Source organism: Pseudophryne corroboree, chromosome 4, assembly GCF_028390025.1.
Source record: "Pseudophryne corroboree isolate aPseCor3 chromosome 4, aPseCor3.hap2, whole genome shotgun sequence".
NCBI lineage: Eukaryota > Metazoa > Chordata > Amphibia > Anura > Myobatrachidae > Pseudophryne > Pseudophryne corroboree.
The window spans coordinates 491532743-491559336 of record NC_086447.1 but is presented as its reverse complement, the minus strand read 5'-3'; the positions used below and the strand labels follow the sequence as shown (position 1 = coordinate 491559336).

The 26594-nt window shown below is 47.0% G+C and overlaps 1 protein-coding gene across 1 annotated transcript in view; it reads left to right on the top strand.

Moving 5' to 3' along the window:
- The window catches only part of METTL24 (methyltransferase like 24), a 139563-nt gene that overhangs the window by 73405 nt on the left and 39564 nt on the right, over nt 1-26594 (top strand). The window contains exon 4 of the mRNA XM_063917129.1: nt 12409-12637. Within this exon, the coding sequence (XP_063773199.1) occupies nt 12409-12637 (229 nt within the window). The remainder of the gene's footprint in view (nt 1-12408; nt 12638-26594) is intronic.

Below are 26594 nucleotides of genomic sequence, written 5' to 3'. Positions count from 1 at the left end.
TCCCCTGGGAGACAATGTCCCCAGCGTGTAGATCCACCTAGATTCTTTCTGTAATAGTGTCCTATCCAGATTACCACCCCGTAGTACGGTCGGGACATGGTCAATTAGTATGGCCCTAATACTAGCCACATTGTGGCCAGCAGTGAGGCAATGCCGTGCAAATGGTTGTTCACTAAAGCCCTTTTCATGGGCTTTCTTGATGGCACTCCGATGTAGTGCCATCCTTTCCCGAAATTGTCGTATGGTCTTGCCCACATAGGCAAGACCGCAGGGACAAGCCAGCATGTATATGACATGTGTAGTGGTACACGTTAATCGGTGATGGATCTTTATTTTCTTGCCCGTATGGGGGTGACTGAAGGTGACACCCGTAATCAATGTGTTACAGGTGGCACACCCTAAGCACCTAAAACAACCATTCTTAGTCCGCAAAAAATGAGATTCCTGATTCTTGGTGAGGTTGGTAATATCAAGCTTAATCACATAATCACCTATGTTACGACCACGGGTATGGCTGGGTAATAAAGTGGTATCAGACAAGGATGATAATGCCTGATCTGTTTGAATAATTGGCCATAATTGTTTTGCCTTTTTAACTATCCTGTCTGTTCCTGTGGTATACTTATTAACCCAGGGAAGCCTATTACGTCCTGATTTATTATTATTCTGGCCAGGGCATAACGTTTGTTCTCTAGTCATGTTCAACACTTTATGTTTAGTCTTCTCTAATTCCCTTATAGGGTACCCTCTTTCTGCAAACTTCAATAGCATCCGATCCATGGCTTCTATCGTCTCCTCTGGATCTGAAGTGATGCGACGTACTCTTAGGAATTGCGAATAAGGCAATCCTTTACGTAAAGAGATGGGGTGGAAGCTCTGGTGGTTTAATAAAGTGTTTCTATCAGTGGCTTTAACAAAGATAGATGTGGCCAGGGATCCTTCTTTTACTGTAATGGTGACATCAAGATAATTGACTGTGGAATCGTCAATAACATAAGTAAACTGAACTTCGTGACGTGTTTGATTATGATTTTCCCACAGGGCCACCAACTGCTCTCTTGGACCACGCCACAGAACCAGCAGGTCATCTATAAATCGTCTGTAGTATATGACGTTCTGAGATACCTGGGGATTCAAGTAAAACATCTGGGTTTCTACCAGATGCATGAATGCATTAGCGTACGATGGGGCCACTGCTGACCCCATCGCACACCCAGACAGTTGTAACAAAAAAACCCCATTAAATACAAAATAGTTTTTCTTCAACACCCTATCCAGGAGAGTCAAGAAAAAAGAAACCTCAGGCCCCTGGTATATAGGATTGTTTTCAATGAGTTGCCTCACCGCCTCTATACCTGCACATATACTGTGTGTATGTATATGTATATATATATATACATATATATAAACAATGCGCGGTCTGAGACCGGATGTACATATCAGAATACTCGTATAATATATTCTGGCACAGGTACACTTGTTCTTAACTAACGCTGTCTTATTATCGACATGTAGAATACTTAAGTGTTTGTAAAACCATGGCGCTGATGTGCAGGCGGATTTACACAGGAGACCTTGCCCTGCAGTTCTGGAGACCAGTCGCATCTATTTTAGAAAATGGCGCCCAGTGTCTCAGTCAGGGAGTGAGGGAGAGTGTGAGGCATCTCCAGGGCGGGAAAACCAGCAGTAGAGCCCAGAGCTTGGGGAAGGGTGACAGGTCAAGCGCCTTTTCACCTATGCTGGTCCTCACCACCGGGTACTATGGAGCCTTATTAAAGTGGATATTTTACTATCCGACCTGTGTTCCCATGCCCTGGTGGATACAGTGGGGTCCCTGCTCTGTCACAGTGTCCACACCAGCGTTGCGGTTCATCTCTTTAAACCACTACCGGAACGCCATTTAATGATTTAATGGCGGGTCCCGCTTGGGGGACCCTCTTACCTACTTCCTTAGTAGCAGCCACGCGAACCAGGAGAGCGTCTGGGGTGGTGTGCCTAGGAACCGGAGCGCCTCCACCACAAGTACCTGGGAACAGAGCCAGTGAGAGTATACAACGCCGCTGGGGAGGTGATGGAGCTGTAGCACAGTATGTCACACTGACATATGAAGTGCTGAAGCCCTTGAAGTCTTCTAAAAAGCTTTTTCAGGGCTGCCTAGCGCAGCCCCCCTGTTGAATGACCTGCTTCACCAACTCTAAAACTGAGCTCACAGTGCCTGGAGGCAGGGTTATAGAGGAGGCCCCGCAATACATTCTGGGACAGTCTAAAGCTTTAGCCTGTTGGTGCCACTGGATCAAGATCCATCTCTACACCCTGATGTATTCCCTGTGGAACACAGTGTACCCCGCTGCAAAAATATAGTTTTATGTTGATATTATTATTATTATTATTATTATTAACAGTTTCTTATATAGCGCAGCAAATTCTGTTGCGCTTTACAATTGGAAATAACGATATAACAAAACAATGATATAACAAAACTGGGTAATAACAAACAGTCATAGAGGTAGGATGGCCCTGCTCGCTAGCTTACAATCTATAGGGAAATAGGTATGGATACACAAGGATAAGTGCTATCTATTGCATAGTTGTCCACCAGATTGCAAAGGTTCTTGGTGGGCTGTATGATATGGTCATACAGCAATGATGAAACGGGGTCGAGAGGAAGGATGAGAAGACATGAGAGGATATGTGTGGACTGTGCAGAGTGGATGCAATTTGATAGGAAGGTTTATGAAAGTTATGTGGGCGGTTCTGGAATTTGATACGCTTGCCTGAAGAGGTGAGTTTTCAGGGAACGCTTGAAGGTTTGGAGACTAGAGGTGAGTCTTATTGTACGTGGTAGGGCATTCCACAGAGTGGGTGCAGCCCGATGAAAGTCCTGCAAGCGTGAGTGGGAACGAGTAATGAGTGTGGATGAGAGACGCAGGTCTTGTGAAGAGCGAAGAGGTAGGGATGGGAGATATTTTGAGATAAGCAAAGTGATGTACGTTGGTGTAGTTTGGTTAAAGGCCTTGTGTGTGAGTAAAAGTATTTTATATTGAATACGGTAGAATACAGGTAACTAATGGAGAGACTGACATAGTGGGTCTGCAGACCGTCTAGCGATGAAGATTAGCCTCGCAGCTGCATTCAGAATGGATTGTAGTGGTGAGAGTTTCGTTTTGGGAAGACCAGTTAGGAGACTATTACAATAGTCAATGCGGGAGATAATAAGAGCATGGATTAGAGTTTTAGCAGTGTCTTGTGTAAGGTATGGTTGTATTTTGGATATGTTTTTTAGATGCATGTAACATGATTTTGAGACAGATTGAATGTGGGGAACAAAGGACAGATCAGAGTCAAGGATGACACCTAGGCAGCGAGCTTGTGGGGTAGGGTAGATTGTCGAGTTTTCAACAGTGATAGAGATATCAGGTTGGTATCTACTATTGGCCGGTGGAAATATAATTAACTCTGGCTTTGAAATATTAAGTTTGAGGTGGCGAGATGACATCTAAGATGAAATGGCAGATAGGCATTCAGTTATGTTATCCTTGTATGCATGCTATGAGAAAATACAGGGTCTTTGCTGCTTGCTGGAATGTTTTTAGCATACCTAGCAGGCTTGGAGCCCCCATAATGAGGACAAGAGCTGTAGCCATGCCATGATGGAGGTATACCATGGTACTGTGATGGTATGCTACAACCCTGGGGTGTGTTTTGCACTTTTGATGTATTTGACTGCCACCTACTACCTTAACCTCCCCTCTACACACCTGTTCAATGCAGCCTGCACCCTTTCACCGTTTCCTTACTTTTTAAATGGGAGAAAGCTGTTGTGACCAGGATACTGGTACAGAACCCTCAAATTGGTATTATCCCTTCTAAATTGGGACAGTTGGCAGGTATGTTTTCAGACTTGTATTCCAATCATAATATGCCTTACTTCACATGGGACCCAGCATTGCAGTTCTGTAATTTGGAACAATCTCTTAACATGGTACTGGCTGCATTAACATGGGGTCATGGTCACATTATACTGAGGGAGCCAGGTCAGAGATCCTGACTATGAGGACTACTGGTCAGTCCATTAGGTTTACGAATGATCAAATTAACTTGTATTAATTTGATTGTTCAATTTAAGAAACCTAAATATTACAATTACATTATAGTTCCCCTATAAAGGGTCAGTCCACTCAATGGCTTCCATTATATATTTTACATGAAAATATACAACATGGTACTCATTACATTTAGTTTTGAAGACCCCGACTGTGCCTGCTGTGTGTGTGCCTTCTCCCTCTCCCCACCATTAGGCAGCAGCAGAAACGCAGGTCCTACATGCACGCTTGTAGTGGGGCAGACTCCGGAGCCTCCTCTCGGACAGTGTGGGCAGAGGCGTAACTAGACATTATAGAATCTTATTAACTAATTTGTTTTATATATGAGTAATGATGCCTCATCCCCCAGTGTCAGTATCGCAGCGTCGTCACCACTGGAGGAGGGGAACAAGCGGGAAGTGAGATATAGGGGTCTATTTACTAAGCATTGGATGGATATAAAGTGATGGAGATAAAGTACCAGCCAATCAGCTCCTAACTGCCATGTCACTGGCTGGGTTTAAAAAATGACAGTTAAGAGCTGGTTGGTTCGGACTTTATCTCCGTCCACTTTACCTCCATCCAAGGCTTAGTAAATAGTAAATATACCCCTAAGTCGGGTGCAGGCCATTGACCGTCAACTGATTCTGCTTGCCTTCAGGCTCCGCTGCCAGCAGCAGCTTTCTCGGCAACTGTTGCTGTGGTGCTGATGGTAGAGCTGCTGCTGATTAAGAAGCCTGGAAACTAAAGCTGGGTACACACTACATGATGTGTGGACCCAGCGACATCGTGGGCAGTGGGACACAGTGGGCCCCACGATGCAATCACAATTCAATTGTGTTCGCACCGAATAGAGGTTGACTCCTGCCTACGTAGCCATGCCTATTGCAGGAAACGCAGGCAACGTCATTGGCTGGCCCCGAAAACATCCATGACACACCTTCCCATCCCCACCTAACAGCGCTGCAACGCCACCCCCTGGTGCCCGTCGCCTGTCAATCATGACGTGATCGCATCATGATAGCATGCACATGCGCGCTGCACCCGCTGTGGTCAAAGCGACGGGCTTCAGAGCGATCATAAGCATTGCGATCAGCTCTGAAAAAGGTCCCTAGTGTGTACATACTGGACGATTTGAACAATGTGTCGTTCCAATCCGTCGGAATCGGGCACATCTTTCACAATATTGTCTAGTGTGTACCCAGCATAACAGAATTGCCTCCAGACTGCAGCGCCAGAGCTGGGACGGAGCAGCTCCAGCCAGGTGGGCCGTCTGAGAGAGGAGGCCCAGGGATACTTGTCCCCCTGTGCCCCCACTGTAATCTGGCTGAGGCCATCTCACTACAACAGGCATTCCCAACCTCAGTCCTCAAGGCACACTAACCGTCCAGGTTTTAGTGATATACATGCTTGAGCACAGGTAACTTATCAGTACTTCCGTTATTTTGATTTAACCATCAGTGCTGAAGTCTGGATATCACTAAAACCTGCACTGTCAGTGGCGCCTTGAAGGAGCTAGGTTGGGAATAGCTGCACTACAAACTACATTTTTATGTTACCTTTTCTGCAGATGTTAGCTCTTGGTATTCAAATACTATGCTGCAGACGGGTTCACTACGATCTGCCGGCGGGCGGCCTCCCGGCGACCAGCATACCGGCGCCGGGAGGCCGGACGCCGGTTTACCGACAATGTGGCGAGCGCAAATGAGCCCCTTGCAGGCTCGCAGCGCTCGCCACACTATTTTATTCTCCCTCCAGGGGGGTCGTGGACCCCCACAAGGGAGAATAAGTGTCGGGCTCCCGGCGCCGGTATGCTGGTCGCCGGGAGCCCGACCGCCGGCATACTGAAGACCACCCGCTGCAGACAGCTTGGTGATGATGCTACAGAGGGAGACAGATAGTGTTTAGTACTGATATGGATGCATATTTGCCATTATTTACGTCAGCTGATGATAAAATCATTTAACATTGTGCTGTGTTATATCACTGCATGCTGCCTTTCTTCCACTGTTTTTGAAAAGATAATAAAACAGAAACTTACATTTATTTGGTCATACGTTAATTGTATTGCAATAATTATTTATAGATTGGATTATACTTTAAGAATGATTCTTTTTACAAACCAATACAGCCGCGCAACAGTACACTGAAAATCTGTTCTAGGCTTCACATATCTGTGCATTCCATTGGTTATCTACAGGGTGAGTGCAGTGTGCTCAATGCTGCCATTTGGCTCTGTTATTAATAACAAGTCACAGTTTGCATTTCTCAGACTACTAAATAAAATAAACATGTTTTATTGAAGCTTTCTATAACTTTGTTCCTTGTTAATCTGCATTTGAAAATTTGAAGATAGCAAGCAAGTTTAATGGTTATTTCTCTTACGTCCTAGGGGATACTGGGAATCCATTTAGTACCATGAGGTATAGACGGGTCCAGTGGGAGCCATGGGCACTTTAAGAAATTGAGAGTGTGTGCTGGCTCCTCCCTCTATGCCCCTCCTACCAGACTCAGTTTAGAAAATGTGCTCGGAGGAGCCGGTCACGTCTCTGGAAGCTCCTGAAGAGTTTTCTGCATTTATTTTCTGTTTGTTGTTTTCAGGCAGGGCTGGATGGCACCAGCCTGCCTGCTTCGTGGGACTTAGGGGGGAAACAGCCCAACCTTTCTCAGGGTTAATGGTCCTGTTGCCCGCTGACAGGACACTAGCTCCTGAAGGAACTATTTGCAAGGCCCACCACGGTGAGCGTACATTCCCGCAGCATGCCACCACCCCTAACAGAGCCAGAAGAAAGAAGAGTGGTGAGTACTAAGCCGGCTTCCCGGTTAGCGGGACGCCGGCCATTATGGTGGCATGAGGGTACAGAGACGCATGGCTTCTAAACGGGGCGGACTGCGTCGCCCGCTGTGTAAGGACACAGACGCTGAACAGCGGACACAGTACCCAGACTGGCAACAAAGCCATAAATGGAGTCTGTCTCCATTTTATACACTTAGACACATACAGCCAGTATAAAAAAGAGCGGGAAGACCGTGCGCCATTGAAGGGGCAGTGCTTCACCAGCGCCATTTTTCCCCTGCAACTGACACAGACGCTGACTGACAGGGACGCTCAGCTCATCCGGAGATACTCCAGAATACCTGAGTGGTACCAGGGGGTCATAGCAGGGGGGAGCGATTATTAGTGTACCAAGTCCCTAATCTACCTTTAGCATTCAGGGCGCCATGTACTGGTTCCATACTCCCTCAGTGTCTTCCTGGAAAGGCTCTTTGTGGGTTAATTGTGCATTTAACCTTTTCCTGTGTGTGTGTGCTGTCACTGCTACAGTATGTCAGGCAAAGAGTATGGTTCATGTAAGGTACAGTGTTCCTCTTCCCCAGGGGGCTCACTAGTGTGTACTCAATGTAGGGTCCCTTTCCAGGCTAGTGGGGCATTACCAGCATGACTGGACTCCATTAGGGGAATGATTTCCACAATCTCTACTAAGTTATCTTGGACCAAGAAAGAGATGCAATACTTAAGACAATCTATGACTGAGTTTATGAATAGAGACTTAGTGCCCAAACCAGCGTCTCAGTCCCCTGCCATTTGTCCACAGAAACACACTTTGGCCCATATCCTGCAGTCTGACTCGGATGATGAAGGGTCAGAAATGGAGAAGGGTTAGGTGGACTCAGAGATGGGGGAAGGTACTGTGTCGCAGGGAATAGAGGCTCTCATAGAAGCTGTCAGAAGTTCTAAATATCCCTGATCAGATGACAGAGGAGAGTGAGGAATCTTATTTTAATATAAAAAAGAAATCCTCAGTCACTTTTCCTGTGTCTAAATAACCTGTTTGAAGGACCGTGGGTTAGTCCTGATAGGAAATTTCAAATCCCTAAACGGTTGTTATCATCCTTTCTTTTTCCTCCTGAGGATAGGAAAAATGGGAAAATCCACCGATAGTGGATGCATCAGTATCCAGGCTTTCACGAAAAATTGTATTGCCTGTCCTGGGTGCAGCCTCCCTAAAAGACGCGGCTGATCGTAAAATTGAGACTACGCTCAAATCCTTGTAAACAGCTGCTGGGGTGGCCCAGAGACCCACTATAGCATGTGGGTGGATTACAAGAGCCATTGCCAAATGGTCGGATAACCTGATTGAAGGGTTAGACACCTTGCCTCAGGAGGAGGTTACCTTGTTCCTACAGCATATACAGGACTCTGCGAATTTTATGGTGGAAGCCATAAAAGAAATAGGCTTGCTTAACGCACGGACTACGGCTATGGCAGTGTGTGCATGCAGAGGTCTATGGCTACGCCCGTGGACTGCGGATGCAGACTCCAGGAAAGGCGTGGAAGTCCTCCCTTTCACAGGCGAGGCCTTATTTGGAGATGAACTAGACAAATGGATCTCCAAAGCTACTGCGGGTAAGTCCACATACCTTCCTGCTGCAGCTCCCCCAGCTAGGAAGGCCTACTCAAGTCCCAATTTACAGTCCTTTTGGACTGCCAAGTTTAGGGGAAAACCCAGAGGTTCTTCTACAGCCACCAGAGGCGCTAGAGGTAAACCACGCAAACCAGCAACTGCCGGTTCACAGGAACTGGGCTCAAGCTCTGCTTCCTCAAAGCCTGCAGCATGACAGTGGACCGCGATGCCTAGAAGACTGGCAGGAGGGAGCCCAGCTAAAATTCTTCAGTCACATCTGGACAAGTTCATGCCAGGATCCCTGAGTCATAGATTTTATTTCCCAGGGCTATAGACTGGAGTTCCAGGAGCTCCCACCTCACAGATTCTTTAAATCAGGCTTACCAGTTTCACAAGTATAACTATACATGACTCCATTCAAAAACTGGTACAGACTCAGGTCATTGTTCCAGTTCCACCTCATCTGCAAAACAAGGGGTACTATTCCAACTTGTTTGTAGTACCGAAACCGGACGGTTCGGTAAGGCCGATTCTGAACCTCAAGTCCTTGAACCCGTACTTACGAGTGTTCAAATTCAAGATGGAGTCTCTGAGAGCAGTGATCTCAGGTCTGGAGGAGTGGGAATTCCTAGTGTCTCTGGATATCAAGGATGCGTACCTTCACATTCCGATCTGGCCACCTCATCAGGCTTATCTACGGTTTGCACTGCAGGACTGTCACTACCAGTTCCAGGCCCTGCCATTTGGTCTCTCCACAGCACCGAGGGTGTTGACCAAAGTGATGGCAGAGATGATGTTTCTACTCCGCAAACAGGGAGTGTACATAATTCCGTACCTGGACGATATTCTGATAAAGGTACCGTCCAGGGAGCGGTTGTTGAACAGCATTGGCCTCTCAACCAGACTACTCCTGGATCACAGGTGGATTCTGAACCTACCAAAATCTCACCTAGAACCAATGAAGAGGCTTCCTTTCCTGGGAATTATACTGGACACAGAGTCTCAGAAAGTTTTTCTTCTGTTGGAAAAGGCATTGGTAATCCAGTCGATGGTTCGGGATGTCCTGAAGCCAACCCGGATATCGGTGCACCTATGCATTTGCCTTCTGGGAAAAATGGTGGCCTTTTACAAGGCTCTTCAGTACGGAAGGTTTCATGCACGACCCTTCCAGCTCGATCTGTTGGACAAATGATCCGGATCACATCTTCACATGCACCAGAGGATCCGTCTGTCGCCAAAGGCCAGGATCTCCCTTCTGTGGTGGCTACAGACTTCTCACCTGATCGAGGGCCGAAGGTTCGGGATTCAAAATTGTATTCTGCTAACCACGGACACAAGCCTCAGAGGTTGGGGAGCAGTCACCCAGAGGGTGCAGTTTCAGGGGAGATGGTCAAGTCAGGAAGTCGTCCTTCCAATAAACATCCTGGAACTCAGGGCTATGTACAACACCCTTCTGCAGGCCTCATCTCTTCTTCAGAATCAGGTCATTCAGGTCCAGTCGGACAATGTGACGGCAGTGACGTACATAAACCGACAGGGCGGAACGAAAAGCAGAGCCGCTATGTCAGAGGTGTCAAGAATTCTCCACTGGGCGAAAAAACACGCCGTGGCATTGTCAGCGGTCTTCATTCTAGGAGTTGACAACTGGGAAGCAGACTTCCTCAGCAGACACGACCTGCACCCGGGGGAGTGGAACCTTCACCCGGAGGTGTTCCGGTGGTTGACAAATCAGTGGGGATATCCACAAATCGACATGATGGCCTCTCAACTCAACAAGAAGCTCAAGCGGTATTGTTCCAGGTCGAGGGACCCACAAGCAGTGGCGGTAGATGCTCTGACAACTCCGTGGGTCTACCAGCTGGTGTACGAGTTTCCTCTACTTCCTCTGATCCCAAGAATTCTAAAAAGAATAAAAGGGAAAAGGTTCAAGCAATCCTCATTGCTCCAGACTGGCCACGAAGGGCCTGGTATGCGTATCTTCTCGAGATACTGCTCGAAGACCCATGCCCTCTACCTCTTCGCGAGGATCTTCTGCAACAGGGCCCGTTCAACGCGGCTACATTTAACGGCATGGAAGTTGAATGGCTGATTCCAGCCAGGAGAGGGATTCCTGATAAGGTCACCGCGACTATGATCCAAGCCAGGAAGGGGGTAACGTCTAAACATTACCACCATATTTGGAAGAAATATGTCTCTTGGTGTGAGAGCAGACAATATTCTGCGGTGGAATTTCATCTGGAACGTTTTCTACTTTTTCTGCAGTTGGGAGTGGATGTGGGCCTACGTCTAGGCTCCATAAAAGTACAGATTTCGGCCTTGTCTATTTTCTTTCAGAAACAATTGGCGTCTCTCCCTGACGTCCAGGCGTTCTTGAAAGGTGTTCTTCACATCCAACCTCCCTTTGTGCCTCCCACAGCACCTTGGGCTCACAATTTGGTGCTGCAGTTCCTCCAATCAGACTGGTTTTCAACCGTTACAGGAGGTTGACGTGAAGTACCTTAAGTGGAAGACCGTCACACTGTTGGCCTTGGCTTCAGCAAGACGTGTGTCAGAGCTAGGGGCGTTTCACACAAGAGCCCCTACCTATTTTTCCATGTGGACAGAGCTGAACTCATCAGCATTTTTTTCAGCTCATCACAGGATATCTTAATCGCTGGTCGTTCTCTATGATCCCAATAAAATTGGGTGTCCTGCTTTAAAGCAGTCAATTGCACGTTGGATCAGGCTCACTACCCAGCATGCTTATTCCATAGCAGACTTGCCGGTTCCAAGATCTGTACAGGCCCACTCTACTAGGTCGGTGGGCTCTTATTGGGCGGCTGCCCGGGGTGTCTCAGCTTCACCGTTCTGCCGAGCAGCTACTTGGTCAGGTTCGAACACGTTTGCTAAGTTTTACAAGTTCGATACTTTGGCCTCTGAGGACCTTCAGTTTGGTCAATCAGTTCTGCAGGAACCTCAGCACTCTCCCACCTGGTTTGAAAGCTTTGGTACTTTCCCATGGTACTAAATGGATTCCCAGTATCCCCTAGGACGTAAGAGAAAATAGGAATTTAATTACCTACTGGTAAATCCTTTTCTCATAGTCCGTAGGGGATACTGGGCGCCCGCCCAGTGTTTCGTTCTTCCTGCACTGTTACTTGGTTAAGTATTCTGGGTTGCTCAGCCGCTGCTGTTCCTGTTTCAAGTTTGTTTAGACTAGCTTTTCTCTTGTTTGGTGTGTGCTCGTTCGTAATCTCACATCTCAGCACTTTCCTTCTCTATCCTTCTCTCACAGTATGTCCGTCTCATCGGGCACAGTTTCCTAGACTGAGTCTGGTAGGAAGGGCATAGAGGGAGGAGCCAGCACACACTATCAATTTCTTAAAGTGCCCATGGCTCCTAATGGACCCATCTATACCCCATGGTACTAAATGTATTCCCAGTTTCCCCTATGGAGTACGAGAAAAGGATTTACCGGTAGGTAATTAAAATCCTAATATTATTGATGTATATCCATATATAATTTCCTGTTTTATATACTTAATTTAGCAAAATTTTGCTTATGGCAGCTGAGATTTTTTGAGAAATAATATATGATGTGTAACAAGATACTACTGATCTTTATCCAATTTACAATGGCATTAACAGTATTTTTGCCTATTGATGTCATCAATGTTCAGTATGGGACTGATATCATATGTGATGACGTTTTAGGTGTAGAATAGTGGTTAGAAGTAGAGCTGATTGGATCCGGTTCTCAGAGAACTTCATTTTAGGCTAGCATTTTCTCTCTCCATTTAGTACGTTTCCTAAGATGTAGACCAGAGAGATAAATCATATATTTTATACTAATACTTTCCTTTAATTCTATATAATGAATACAATTGTTAACATATATGTTATAGCAGTGATGGCACTAAAAATATTTCTTGTGTTTGTAGATTAGGTGAAGATGACAACATATTTGATTTTAACATGGCCTCCAGAGGGTGTGAAGTGCATCGGTTTGATCCAAGCATACGATCTGCTCATGTGCACGAAGGAGAGCGACTTTGGTATCATCGTCTGTCCGTTGATTGGAGAGATCCCAACCCAGCCATAGCTACACACCAATTACATACCAATACTAAGAAACTGGGGACCATTCTGAATGAGTTTGGACATTGGAAGGTAAGTTTTGGTAGTGCAAATAGTATATTATTAAGGTTGGATATAGTAGGTGTATTAACCACTTAACTGCTTATTTTTTCCCCCCAAACAGCTTGCATTTTTATGATTGAAATATTAGCTCAAAAACATATATTTAAAACTTATCCAAAATGATTTTATAGAATTTTTTTTTATTTTTATAAAATATCATTCTTTAACCACCGGAACCATTGCCACTTTGATTTCCCCAGTGACTGCTGAGGAAGTTTTAATATACATTTCCTCCTCTGTGTAGCCCCCGGGTCAGGGGTCCTGCTGTACTGTGACCGATCAGTAGTGATCAGCAGTACGACAGACACTTGGGGACGGTGCAGGGATGCAGAGGGTCCGGGAGGTCTACTCTGTGCGGTATATATACTAAGGTGTGAGTTTTTTAGAAGTGGTGATGTTGCCCATATCAACCAAGCAGATTCCACTTAACATTTATCTAGCTGGTTCTAGAAGATAATATCTAGAATCTGATTGGTTGCTATGGGCAACATCTCCGCTTCTAAAACCTCACACCTTAGTAAATATACCCCTGTGTGTCTGATTGATTGCATTGTTTGCGAATAGGTCAGACAACGCACAGCCTGGTTGCAAACGATGTGACCACCCCAAGCAATAAATGACAAGTTAAATAAATGACTTGTGATTTGTTATCAACTGCATGTCAGGTTTAACAGTCCTTTCCTCAAAGATCTAAACAATTGAGCCTTAGTTTCTGTGCTAATCAATTCTGACTACCCTTACAGCTAATGAAGTACTTTCAAGACGGTAGCATGAGGGCAGTGGTGGGTCTGGCCAATCAGATGCTGGTGAAGGGATACTACAAGACAGACAGGTGGTCTGTTTAGTGAGAGTGGCTTTTGAAAGATAGGTGCTCAGGAAAGTACTATGCTGCAGCCAGAGAGAGTTACCATTAGCTGATGAGAGAAAACCAGCTGTACAAGGACTGTAAAGAAAGATGACAAGCAGCCTAGCTGCCCACTAATTAGAAAGGGCCCATTAAGCGAGGAATGAGCATTAGGTATGTGGGTTCCCCCCCCCACCCCAGATTCTTTGATGCGGACAATTACAGCATTTTTATGTTCAATGTCTGCGGTTTTCAGGTGGAATCCTTATTTTATATATAGTACTCTTATTATCAAAACAACTATTTATTTTTGCTTCACACTGATTACTATTATGGGGCAGAGTTGGAAGTAAAATGGGTGTACATTAAAGACAAAAGCACAGAAAAATATATATTTGCAAAACTCAGCTGTGCTTAGTATGTGTCCGCCTCCACAGAGGCAACACATGTGCTTAGTGTGCTACAAGGTCAGGGTCAGACTGGCCCACAGGGGTACAGGGGAAACCGCTGGTGGGCCCCACTGCCTGGGGGCCCACCTCCTCCTCAAGGAATCAGGTTCCAGACTGCATTTGAATTATACAGTATAAATATATTACCTTTTACTGCACAGGACTATGTGGGTCATTCCGAGTTGATCGCTCGCTAACTATTTTTTTGCAGCGCTGCGATCAGATAGTCGCCACGTATGGGGGAGTGTATTTTCGCTTTGCAGGTGTGCGAACGCTTGTGCAGCCGAGCGGCACAAAAAAGTTTTGTGCAGTTTCCGAGTAGGTCTGAACTTACTCAGCCGCTGCGATCACTTCAGCCTGCCCGGTCCCGGAATTGACGTCAGACACCCGCCCTGCAAATGCTTGGACACGCCTGCGTTTTTCCAACCAGTCCCTGATAACGGTCAGTTGACACCCATAAACGCCTTCTTCCTGTCAATCTTCTTGCGATCGGCTGTGCAAATGGATTCTTTGTTAAATCCATTGCCCAGCAACGATCCACTTTGTACTCGTATGACGCGCCTGCGCATTGCGGAGCATACGCAAGCTCAGTTTTGCCGAGTTTTGACCTGATCGCAGCGCTGCAAAAAATAGCTAGCGTGCTATCAGGTCGGAATGACCCCCTATGTTGTATTTCTACAGTGCATTGTTGTTATTAATCTGGTACATTATCATGCATGCACTAGCAATATTAACTGTATATACTTATCAAGGGTCCCAGACATGCCCTCTCTAATAGTTAGGCAAACCAAAGTGGTGGCTGGCCACACCCACTCTGGAGACTTGCCACACCCCTAAACATGGGCCCCTACCACTGCATTCCCCCGGTTGGCCCTTCATGTGCATCCTCATCATTTTGTACTTGACCCTGCACTCTATTTGTTCGTTACCAGTCATTATATAGCACACACATATTCCGCAGCACTTTAAATAGAATATTTGGCCATTCACCTCAGTTCCTGCCCCAGTGGAGCTTACAATCGATATTCCCTACCACATGTACACACATTCACTCTAGGTTTAATTTTGTTGGGAGCCAATTAACCTACCAGTATATTTTTGGCTTGTGGGAGGAAACCCACGCAAGTATGAGGAGAATATACAGTGCTGCGAGGCAGCAATTTTAACTATTACACCATTACTTTATCTCACGTCTGTACCTCATTATCTTCTCCTCTGTATGGCTTCCCATTTTATGTCTGTTTTTTTTATTTTCCATCATTTTTGCATATGATACTTTTGCGCTACCCAGTTTTTTTGCACCTTTCTAATAAACAATAATAATTCTGTCAATATTTAGGAACATTTACTTGCCTATTGTGGCAGCTGTGTTACATACTGTTTGGACCATCTGCGATCCGTTTGCTCAGCCTGACCACTCAACATCTAGGTCTGAGTTTGGACCACCAATTTCCCATGGTTCACGTACTCTTTGTAGTCACAGCTTTTATTGGGCCAATATGAGTAAAGTAACAAAATCTAGTCCTGGATCAGGGTGTAGACGCTCTGTACGAATACTAGTACTATGACAGTCAGACTCAGTGACTGAGCTGTTGTGGGACACAGTTGCCTTTGTTTTCCAGTTCAAATTAAATCATAAATTATAAATCCTATACAATACTACTGAAGTTCAATACTGGCAGCTAGATTTGCTGCATGCTCAATCATTTTTTGTTACACCCTGAGACATTAGGGGTCATTCCGAGATGACCGCTAGTTGCCGTTGTTCGCAGCGCAGCGATCAGTGTAAAAATTTCTGCGCATGCGTATGCACCGCAATGCGCACGCGCGATGTACGGGTACTTAGTCCTTTGTGGTTTTGCACAGGTTCTAGCGACGTTTTCATTCGCACTGGCGGCCGCAAGAAGATTGACAGGAAGGGGGCGTTTCTGGGTGTCAACTGACCGTTTTCAGGGAGTACTTAGAAAAACGCAGGCGTAACTGGGAAAACGCAGGCGCGGTTGGACGAACGCAGGGTGGGTGTGTGACGTCAAAAGCCAACCCTCCAACGTTAGAATCAATGCACACGAAGAGTGAGTACAGGGCTGGTCTTGTTTTGCACAAAAATTTTTTGCAGGCGCATTGCTGCACAGGCGTTCGCACTTCTGCAAAGTGAAAATACACTCCCCAGTGGGCGGCGGCAATGCATTTGCATGGCTGCTAAAAACTGCTAGTGAACGAACAACTCGGAATGACCCCCCATTGTTTTCTATGTGCTAACATTGCAGAGACTAGTACACACAAGCATTTGATGATTAGAAAATATACTGTAAATACCCAAGAATATAGGTTGTCTGACATAAACCTGTTGTACAAACCACAAAGTGATTCATAGTCAGAAAAAGACATGTTTACTACTGGTTCATCATTTTCTTTGCATTTTCCTTGAAGCTATTTAATTAGTCATCTTATTAATGAAATTTAGTATTTGGTGTTATATTTTTGTGTGCCAATGCAACTTTTTTAATCCAGTATATGTACTGGGGAATCCTGTAAACCAAACAGAAGTACCTTAGACTGCTACAGTCCAAATCCCCTTTTGACGGCAGCCTTCAGTTTACCTGCGTGTGTGTGGGAATTTGCAATAATCCTTTTGTTGGATTTAAGGTGGATAAATACTGTTAGCTAGGTTCTCAACTAGTTAGTCCATCCTAGTAATATGGTATGTTTCAAAGCATCAAATGCTAATCAAGTATCTAGGGGCGTCAGAACAGTTTTAGGTTGGGGGGGGGGGAGATTTAATCTCAGTTTGGCGCCCCTAGCTTCCTAGCAAACTGCGGCCCTAGGGGAAATATACACTGGTGTTGGGGGGAATATGCACTGGTGACGAGCTGCGGGGGAGGGGGTGGGGGTTGGAGCAGTGCCCGTAACTAGGCATTTTAGCGCTGTGTGTAAGAAACGGCATTGGCACCCCCCCTTATGTAAAAAAGGAGCAGTGCGCGCCGTAGGTGCGTGAAAAAAATATAGGGGCGTGGCGTCATGGGGAAGGAGTGTGGCTACAAAATAATACCAATTCATACTACGGTGCACAGTAGTCTCCATTATTCAAATTACGCCACACAGTAGCGCCACTACACCAGGTAGAGCCCCTTTTACACATTACGGCAGACAGTCCCCCTTTTTACACATTGCGGCAGACAGCGTCCCCTTTTTACACATTGCGGCAGCCAGTCCCCCTTTTTACACATTATGGCAGCCAGTCCCCCTTTTTACACAGTACGGCAGACAGCATCCCCTTTTTACACATTACGGCAGACAGAGTCCACCTTTTACACATTACGGCAGACAGCGTTCCCCTTTTTACACATTACGGCAGACAGCGTCCCCTTTTTACACATTACGCCAGACAGAGTCCACCTTTTACACATTACGGCAGACAGCGTCCCCCTTTTTACACATTACGGCAGACAGCGTCCCCTTATTCCACAGTACGGTAGACAGCGTCCCCTTATTCCACAGTACAGTAGTCTCCATTATTCAAATTACGCGACACAGTAGCGCCACTACACCAGGTAGAGCCCCTTTTACACATTACGGCAGACAGTCCCCCGTTTTACACATTGCGGCAGACAGCGTCCCCTTTTTACATATTGCGGCAGCCATTCTCCCTTTCTACACATTATTGCAGCCAGTCCTCCTTTTTACACAGCACGGCAGACAGCATCCCCTTTTTACACATTACAGCAGACAGAGTCCACCTTTTACACATTACGGTAGACAGCGTCCCCCTTTTTACACATTACGGCAGACAGCGTCCCCTTTTTACACATTACGGCAGACAGAGTCCACCTTTTACACATTACTGCAGACAGCGTTCCCCTTTATACACATTACGGTAGACGGCGTCCCCTTTTTACACATTACGGCAGACAGAGTCCACCTTTTACACATTACGGCAGACAGCGTCCCCCTTTTTACACATTACGGCAGACAGCGTCCCCTTATTCCACAGTGCGGTAGACAGCGTCCCCTTATTCCACAGTACGGCAGACAGCGTCCCCTTATTCCACAGTACGGCAGACAGCGTCCCCTTATTCCAGAGTACGGCAGACAGCGTCCCCTTTTTACACATTACAGCAGACAGCGTCCCCCTCTTTACACATTACGGCAGACAGCGTCCCCCTTTTTACACATAACAACAGACAGAGTTCCCCTTTTTACATATTACGGCAGACAGAATAGATAGATAGATAGATAGATAGATACTTACCATCTCTCCTCGCTGGCTCAGGCAGTCAGGCTCCTCGGTGCAGCTGCTGGCAGATCCCGAGCAGGGGAGAAGGAGGAGGAGGGAGGGGGACTGGAGCCGCAGCAGCGATATGTAATTGGTAGCGGCGCCGCTGCAGCTGTCCCTATCCTTCCGCATTGGCTGCCCGCCGCCGCTGTGAATGCTGGGATGAGGGAAGCGCATCCCAGCATTCACAGCAGCGCCAGCCAGCCAATGCGGAAGGAGAGGGACAGCTGCAGCGGTGCCGCTACCCATTACATAGCGCTGCTGCGGCTCCAGTCCCCCTCCCTCCTCCCCTGCCTCCGGAGCTGCTTCTCTCCTCTTCTCCTCCGGCGCGGCGCACACAGCACAGGCAGCTTGTAATGAGTTAATTTGACTCATTACAAGCCGCTGACATAGAATGCTGGTCATTGCCGGGGACACACGTAGTTACGGCTCTCGGTTGGAGACATACACACTGGAGACGGGGAGGAGGGGGGGGGGGGGGGCAATGGAGACATACACACTGTGGCCAGAGGGGGGACAGAGGCATACACAATGGTGACTGGTGGGGGTGGGGGGGGGGGCTGGAGACATACACACTGGTGACATGTAGACATACTGGGAGAGACAGAGGACAGTCCTACAATGTGAAGTAAAGGGAGCAGAGCTGAGTACAGAGGCTTACCAACGTGACTAGCCTAGCAGTGAAGTCCATCTCTTTAATATAGAGGAACCTCGCTCTTCATTCTCCGCTGCGGCTGTCCTGCAGTTCTTACCAGCAGCGCTGGTGGATGCGCCCACTTGATTCCGGCAATGGCTCAGTCTGTCCCCCCCCTTGTCACCGCCCACCCGTCATTTCTCAATTGCATCCTAGAAGATGATAAAATATGGTTGCTATGGGCAACATCTTAGCAACCAATCGTAAATTTACCACTTAGCGTACCATTTTTTCTGCTTGATCTCTTTGATTTGTGGAGAAGACAGAACCTGTGGGAACTTCAAGTTCTTCAAACATCAAAGCTACTGGGGGTTTGCCAGTAATTAAGGCAATTAATGTGATACACGATCAAATTTCCCTCTCCTAGGTTGCCAGAGCTTGTAATTTACTGGTACGACAGGCTCTATTACCTCATTGTGCTAGTGGTACTGTACCTGTTGAACCAATGGCTTTTCTCCCCCTTGGACGGTAACAACTTGTCAATAGAAGTAATTTTTAACTGTAATATAAACTGCATCTCCAGCAGTTAGGGTAACGTTGTCTACTCCATTAACTCTAATTATCTTTAAATACATTTACTAGGTAACGCGGAACTCCTAGCACAGTACCCAGGCTAGACTGGATCAACATGAGACAGGTTGCAGTCCATGGGCTCCTGTAACTTGGGACACTGAGGCTGCTAATAAACAATGTCTCCTTGGCGATCCCTATCACTAGTCTAACAGCCGTCACAGGAACTGGCACTTTTTACTAAAAGCTTAATCTCCATCCCAGCTATATCGTAAGTGGCTGGCATTAGACCCATGTCTGACAGCTGTTGACAGGAGTGTGGTAGTGTTCACTGTACGACTGAAGCAGAAGAAGAAGCTGTAGTGTCATACAGACCTTCCTTCTTATATATCTACTGCTGATAATAATCACCAAGGAGAGATTGAAATGAATGTTAGGTGCTACATGTGATGATTCTGTAATTCACAATAAAACAACACATTTTTTGCGTAAAGAAGTGAATTCTGATTCTTCCTATTGGGTGTTGTTCTCTCTCTTTAAGTTAAAGGTCCCAGTCTATGCAGGGCACCTCAATCTAAGCCAGCTCCACCCCTAAGCACCCACTGTGCTCGGTCCAGGCCTCACCCCCCAAACTCTATCCTGACACAGTCTTACACAAATAGTTTGCAGGGGTAGCTCTGCTTTTAACATTTTTTTTAATTGTAGGTTTTAGCTTTATTTTTATTTATTTGTATTTAATTAAATCAGCCCGAGGAAGCAGACGTAGGCTTTGTGCAACATTGCTACCACTACTTACTGCAGAGGCGGAACTACCGCCAGTGCAACCAGTGCATTGCACTGGGGCCCGCCACTGTCCAGGGGCCCAAAGCATGTAATGAGACAAACTGACTCATTACATGCCGCTGTGTGCTGCGGGCAACCGCTGCCCGCAGCACACAGGAGAGGAGCTCAGCTGCCACGGGCTGAAGGAGGAGGAGGGAGGTGGAGGAGGGAGCCGCAGCAGCGCTGTGTTATTGGTTGAGGCGCTGCTGCTGCTGTCCATCTGCTTCACCATAGGCTGTCTTCCGACGCTGTGAAGCGCATCCCAGCATTCACAGCGGCAGAGAACAGCCTATGGTAAAGGACTGGGACAGCAGCAGCGCCTCCACCAATAATACAGCGCTGCTGCGGCTCCCTCCTCCACCTCCCTCCTCCTCCTTCTCTCCTGCCTGGGAATCGGGATCTCTGCCAGAAGCTGCACCGAGGAGCCTGAGCCAGCGGAGACAGTAAGTATAATTCTTTCTTTCTTTCTTTCTTTCTTTCTTTCTTTCTTTCTTTCTTTCTTTCTTTCTTTCTTTCTTTCTTTCTTTCTTTCTTTCTTTCTGTGTAAAAAGGGGGACGCTGTCTGCTGTAATGTGAAAAAAGGGGGATGCTGTCAGCCGTAATGTGTAAAAAGGGGAAATCTGCCTGCCGTAATGTGTAAAAAGGGGACGCTGTCTGCCGTAATGTGTAAAAAGGGCACGCTGTCTGCAGTAATGTGTAAAAAGGGGACGCTGTCTGCCGTTATGTGTAAAAAGGGCAAGCTGTCTGCCGTTATGTGTAAAAAGGGGAATGCTGTCTGCCGTTATGTGTAAAAAGGGGGACACTGTCTGCCGTAATGTGTAAAAAGGGCACGCTGTCTGCCGTTATGTGTAAAAAGGGGACGCTGTCTGCCGTTATGTGTAAAAAGGGCAAGCTGTCTGCCGTTATGTGTAAAAAGGGGGATGCTGTCTGCCGTAATGTGTAAAAAGGGGGACGCTGTCTACCGTTATGTGTAAAAAGGGGGACGCTGTCTGCCTTAATGTGTAAAAAGGGGGCGCTGTCTCCCGTAATGTGTAAAAAGGGGACGCTGTCTGCCGTAATGTGTAAAAAGGGGAATCTGTCCGCCGTAAGGTGTAAAAGGGTCTGGTGTAGTGGTGCTACTGTGCGGCGTAATTTGAATAATGGAGACTACTGTGCACCGTTATATGAATTGGTATTATTTTGTGGCCGCACGCCTTCCCCACGAAGCCACGCCCCTATGTATTTTTGCACGCGCCTACGGCGCGCACTGCCCCTGTTTTGCATGCAGGGGTGGGGCTCCGATGCCTTTTCTTGCACACAGTGCTAAAATGTCTTGTTACGGCACTGTTGCTGGGTATCCATTTCTCTAGCCCTGAGCAGGTCCCCCCTCACCAGATCCTCTCCATGGGTGAGGGGGTGGACTTGGATGGGATGAGGGAGGGGGGGGGGGCCCAAAGCATTTTGTCGCACCTGGGCCCACCGCTTGCTAGTTCCGCCACTGACTTACTGGTATTACCTACCCATTCAATGCTATGAGATACTTCCTTCTTTGTTTTTTTTTAATGTTTTTGTTTTTGTTTTACTTTTTGTAAGCTGACATATCAATAAAGAGTTAACGAAGGTAAGTTTTACCATAACTCTTATTTTCTATTCTCTTACATCCTAGAGGATACTGGGGTTCCATTTAGTACCATGGGGCACGGGGGTATAGATGGGTCCACTAGGTGCCATGGGCACTTTAAGAATTTGATAGTGTGGGCTGGCTCCTCCCTCTATGCCCCTCCTACCAGTCTCAATTTCGAAAATGTGCCCGGAGGAGCCGGACACGCTTATGGAAGCTCCTGAAGAGTTTTCTGCATTTATTTTTCTGTTTGTTATTTTCAGGAAGGTCTGGATGGCACCAGCCTGCCTGCTTCGTGGGACTTGGGGGGGGGGGGGGGAGGGGTTAATGGTCCTGTTCCCCACTGACAGGACACTAGCTCCTGAGGGAACTATTCGCAAGCCCCACCACGGCGAGCGTACATTCCCGCAGCACGCCGCCAGCCCTAACAGAGCCAGAAGAAAGAAGAGTGGTGAGTACTAAACCGGCTTCCCGGTTAGCGGGTCGCAGGCCATTATGGTAGCATGAGGGTATGGAGATGCACGGCTTCTCACCGGGGCGGATTGGGTCTCCAGACTCAGTACACAACTGCGTCTCAGTACACTGTACATAGTACCCACACTGGCAAACAAAGCCTTAAAACGGATCTGGCTCCATTTTAAGCACAAAATTACCTTAGCCAGTATAAAAAAAGCGGGAAGACCGCTTGCCTTTGAAGGATCAGGGCTTCACTATGAGAGAATCCAGCAGCTCACCAGCGACATTTTCCCTCTGCAGTGGACACAGACGCTGACTAACAGGGACGCGCAGCTCCTCCTGTGTGACTCCAGATTACCTCAGCGGTACCAGGGGGTCATAGCAGGGTGGGAGCGATTATTAATGTACTAAGTCCCCAATCTAAGTCCCTGGAAGGGCTCTTTGTGGGTTAATTGTGCTTTTAACCTAACCTGTGTGTGTGTGCTGTCACATTTACAATATGTCAGGCAAATAGTGTGTTTCATGTACGGCAGAGTGTTCCTCTTCCCCAGGGAGCTCACTACTATGTACTCAGTGTAGTGCACCTTCTCAGGCTAGCGGGGCTGAACCAGCATGGCTGGCTTCCATTAAAGGAATGATTTCCAATATATCTAATAAATTGTACTGCCATGAGAAAGAGATGCAATACTTTAGACAGTCTGTGGATGAGATTATGAATAGAGACTCAGTCCCCAAACAAGTGTCTCAGTCCCCTGCCGTTTGTCCGCAAAAACGAACTCTGGCCCATATCCTGCAGTCTGACTCTGACGCTAAGGGGTCAGACATGGAGGAGGGGGAGGTGGATTCAGAAGGGGGGGACGCTGCTCTGTCACAGGGAATAGAGGCTCTTAGCTATCAGAGATGTTCTGCAAATTCCTGATAAAGTGGCAGAGGAGTGTGAAGAATCTTATTTTAATTGAAAAAATAAATCCTCAGTTACTTTTCCTGTGTCAAAGGAATTGGCTACCCTGTTTGAAGAACTGTGGGTTAATCCTGATAAGAAATTTAAAATCCGTAAAAGGTTACTCTCATCTTTTCCTTTTCCTCCTGAGGATAGGAAAAAATGGGAAAGTCCACCAATAGTGGATGCATCAGTGTGCAAGTTGTCGTAGAATTTGTCTTACCTGTCCCTGGTGCAGCCTCCCTGAAAGACATGGCTGATCGTAAAATTGAGACTAAACTCAAATCTTTGTACACGACTGCTGGGGTATCCCAGAGACCCACTATAGCATGTGCTTGGATTACTAAAGCCATTGCTAGATGGTCAGGTAACCTAATTGAGGAGTTGGATTCCTTATCTAGGGGGGAGATTGTTTTGCTCCTGCAACATATACAGGACTCTGCGAACTTTATGGTGGAAGCCATAAAAAAAGTGGGTTTGCTTAATGCACGCACCACGGCTATGGCAGTGTCAGCACGCAGGGGCTTATGGTTACGCCAGTGGACTGCAGACGCGGACTCCAGGAAAGGCGTGGAAGGCCTACCCTTAACAGGAGAGGCCTTATTTGGAGATGAACTAGACAAATGGCTCTCCAAAGCTACATATCTTCCTTCTGCAGCTCCCCCAACCAGGAAGACTTACTCAGGACCTACTCTACAGTCCTTTCGGACTGCCAAGTTTAAGGGCAAAGCAAGAGGATCTTCTACAGCCAACAGAGGCGCTAGAGGTAAACCACGCAAACCAACTGCCGGTTCTCAGGAACAGAACTCCAGCTCTGCTGCCTCAAAGCCTTCAGCATGATGGTGGCCCGCGATGCCTGGAAGACTGGCAGGTGGAAGCCCGACTAAAAAAATTACAGCCACATCTGGATAACATCATGCCAGGATCCCTGGGTCATAGGTCTTATTTCCCAGGGTAACAGACTGGAGTTTCAGGAACTCCCACCTCACAGGTTTTTCAAATCAGGCTTACCAGTTTCACAGGAGGCAAGTATAACCTTACAGGATGCCATTCAAAACTGGTATAAACGCAGGTCATTGTTCCAGTACCACCTCATCTCCAAAACAATTTATTATTCCAACTTGTTTGTGCGTGGTACCGAAACCGGATGGTTCGTTAAGGCCGATTCTGAATCCAATCGTTGAACCCATACTTCCGAGTGTTCAAATTCAAGATGGAGTCTCTGAGAGCTGTGATTTCAGGTCTGGAGGAGTGGGGAATTCCTAGTGTCTCTGGATGTCAAGGATGCGTACCTTCACATTCCGATCTGGGCGCCTCACCAGGCTTATCTACGGTTTGCACTGCAGGACTGTCACTACCAGTTCCAGGCTCTACCTTTTGGTTTTTCCACGGCACCAAGGGTGTTCACCAAGGTGATGGCAGAGATGATGTTTCTCCTTCGCAAGCAGGGAGTGAACATAATTCCGTACCTGGACTATCTTCTGATAAAGGATCCGTCCAGGGAGAGGTTGTTGAACAGCATTGGCCTCACAACCAAACTTCTCCTGGATCACTGCTGGATTCTAAATCTTCCGAAATTTCACTTAAAGCCAAGTTGGAGGCTCCCATTTCTGGGAATTATACCAGACACAGAGTCACATAAAGTTTTTCTTCTGTTGGAAAAGGCATTGGTAATCCAGTTGATGGTTTGGGATGTGCTTAAGCCAACCTGGATATCGGTGCACCTATGCATTCACCTTCTGGGAAAAATGGTGGCCTCTTACGAGGCTCTTCAGTATGGAAGGTTTCATGCACGACCCTTCCAGCTCGATCTGTTGGACAAATGGGTTCACATCTTGACATGCACCAGAGAGTCCATCTGTCATCAAAGGCTAGGATCTCCCTTCTGTGGTGGCTACAGACTTCTCACCTGATCGAGGGCTGAAGGTTCGGGGTTCAAAATTGGATTCTGCTAACCACGGACGCAAGCCTCAGAGGTTGGGGTGCAGTCACCCAGGGGGTGCAGTTTCAAGGAAGATGGTCAAGTCAGGAAGTCGTCCTTCCAATCAACATTCTGGAACTCAGGGCTATATACAACGTCTTTCTTCAGGCCTCATATCTTCACGATCGGGCCATTCAGGTCAAGTCGGACAATGTGACGGCAGTGACGTACATAAACCGACAGGGCGGACCGAAAAGCAGAGCAACAATGTCAGAGGTGTCAAGAATTCTCCTCTGGGCAGAAAAATATGCTGCAGCATTGTCGGCGGTTTTCATTTCGGGAGTAGACAACTGGGAAGTAGACTTCCTCAGCAGACGCGACCTGCACCTGGGGGAGTGTGGCCTTCACCCGGAAGTGTTGAGCTGCTTGACACGTCGGTGGGGATGTCCACAGATCGACATGGTGGCCTCTCATCTCAATAAGAAGCTCAAGCGGTATTGTTCCAGGTCAAGAGACCCATAGGCAGTGGTAGTGGATGCTCTGATGACTCCATGGGTCTATCAGATGGATAGACAGTGTTTCCTCCACTTCCTCTGATCCCAAGAATTCTGAAAAGAATAAAAAGGGAAAAGGTTCAAGCAATTCTCAATTGCTCTGGACTGGCCAAGAAGGGCCTGGTACACGGACCTACTGGAGATGCTCCTCGAAGATCCGTGGCCTCTACCTCTTCATGAGGATCTTCTGCAACAGGGCTCATTCGTCTATCAAGCCTTACCATGGCTACGTTTGACGTCATGGAAGTTGAACAGCTGATTTTTGCCAGGAGAGGCATCCCAACTATTATCCAAGCCAGGAAGGGGGTAACGTCTAAACATTACCACCGTATTTGGAAGAACTATGTCTCTTGATGTGAGAGCAGAAAATATTCTGCGGCGGAATTTCATCTGGGACGTTTCCGGCTTTTTCTGCAGTCAGGTGTGGATGTGGGCCTACGTCTGGGCTCCATAAAAGTCTACATTTCGGACTTGTCTGTTTTCTTTCAGAAACAATTGGCTTCTCTTCCTGAGGTCCAGGCGTTCTTGAAAGGTGTTCTGCACATCCAACCTCCCTTTGTGCCTCCTACGGTACCTTGGGATCTCAATTTGGTGCTGCAGTTCCTCCAGTCGGACTGGTTTGAACCATTACAGGAGGTAGATGTTAAATATCTTAAGTGGAAGACAGTCACACTGTTGTTCTTGGCTTCAGCGAGATGTGTGTCGAAGCTAGGGGCATTGTCTAACAAGAGCCCCTACTTAATTTTCCATGAGGACAGAGCTGAACTCAGAACTTGTCAGCAATTCCTTCCTAAGGTGGTGTCAGTGTTTCACATCAACCAACCTATTGTGGTTCCTGCTGTTACGGACACCTCTGCTACTTCA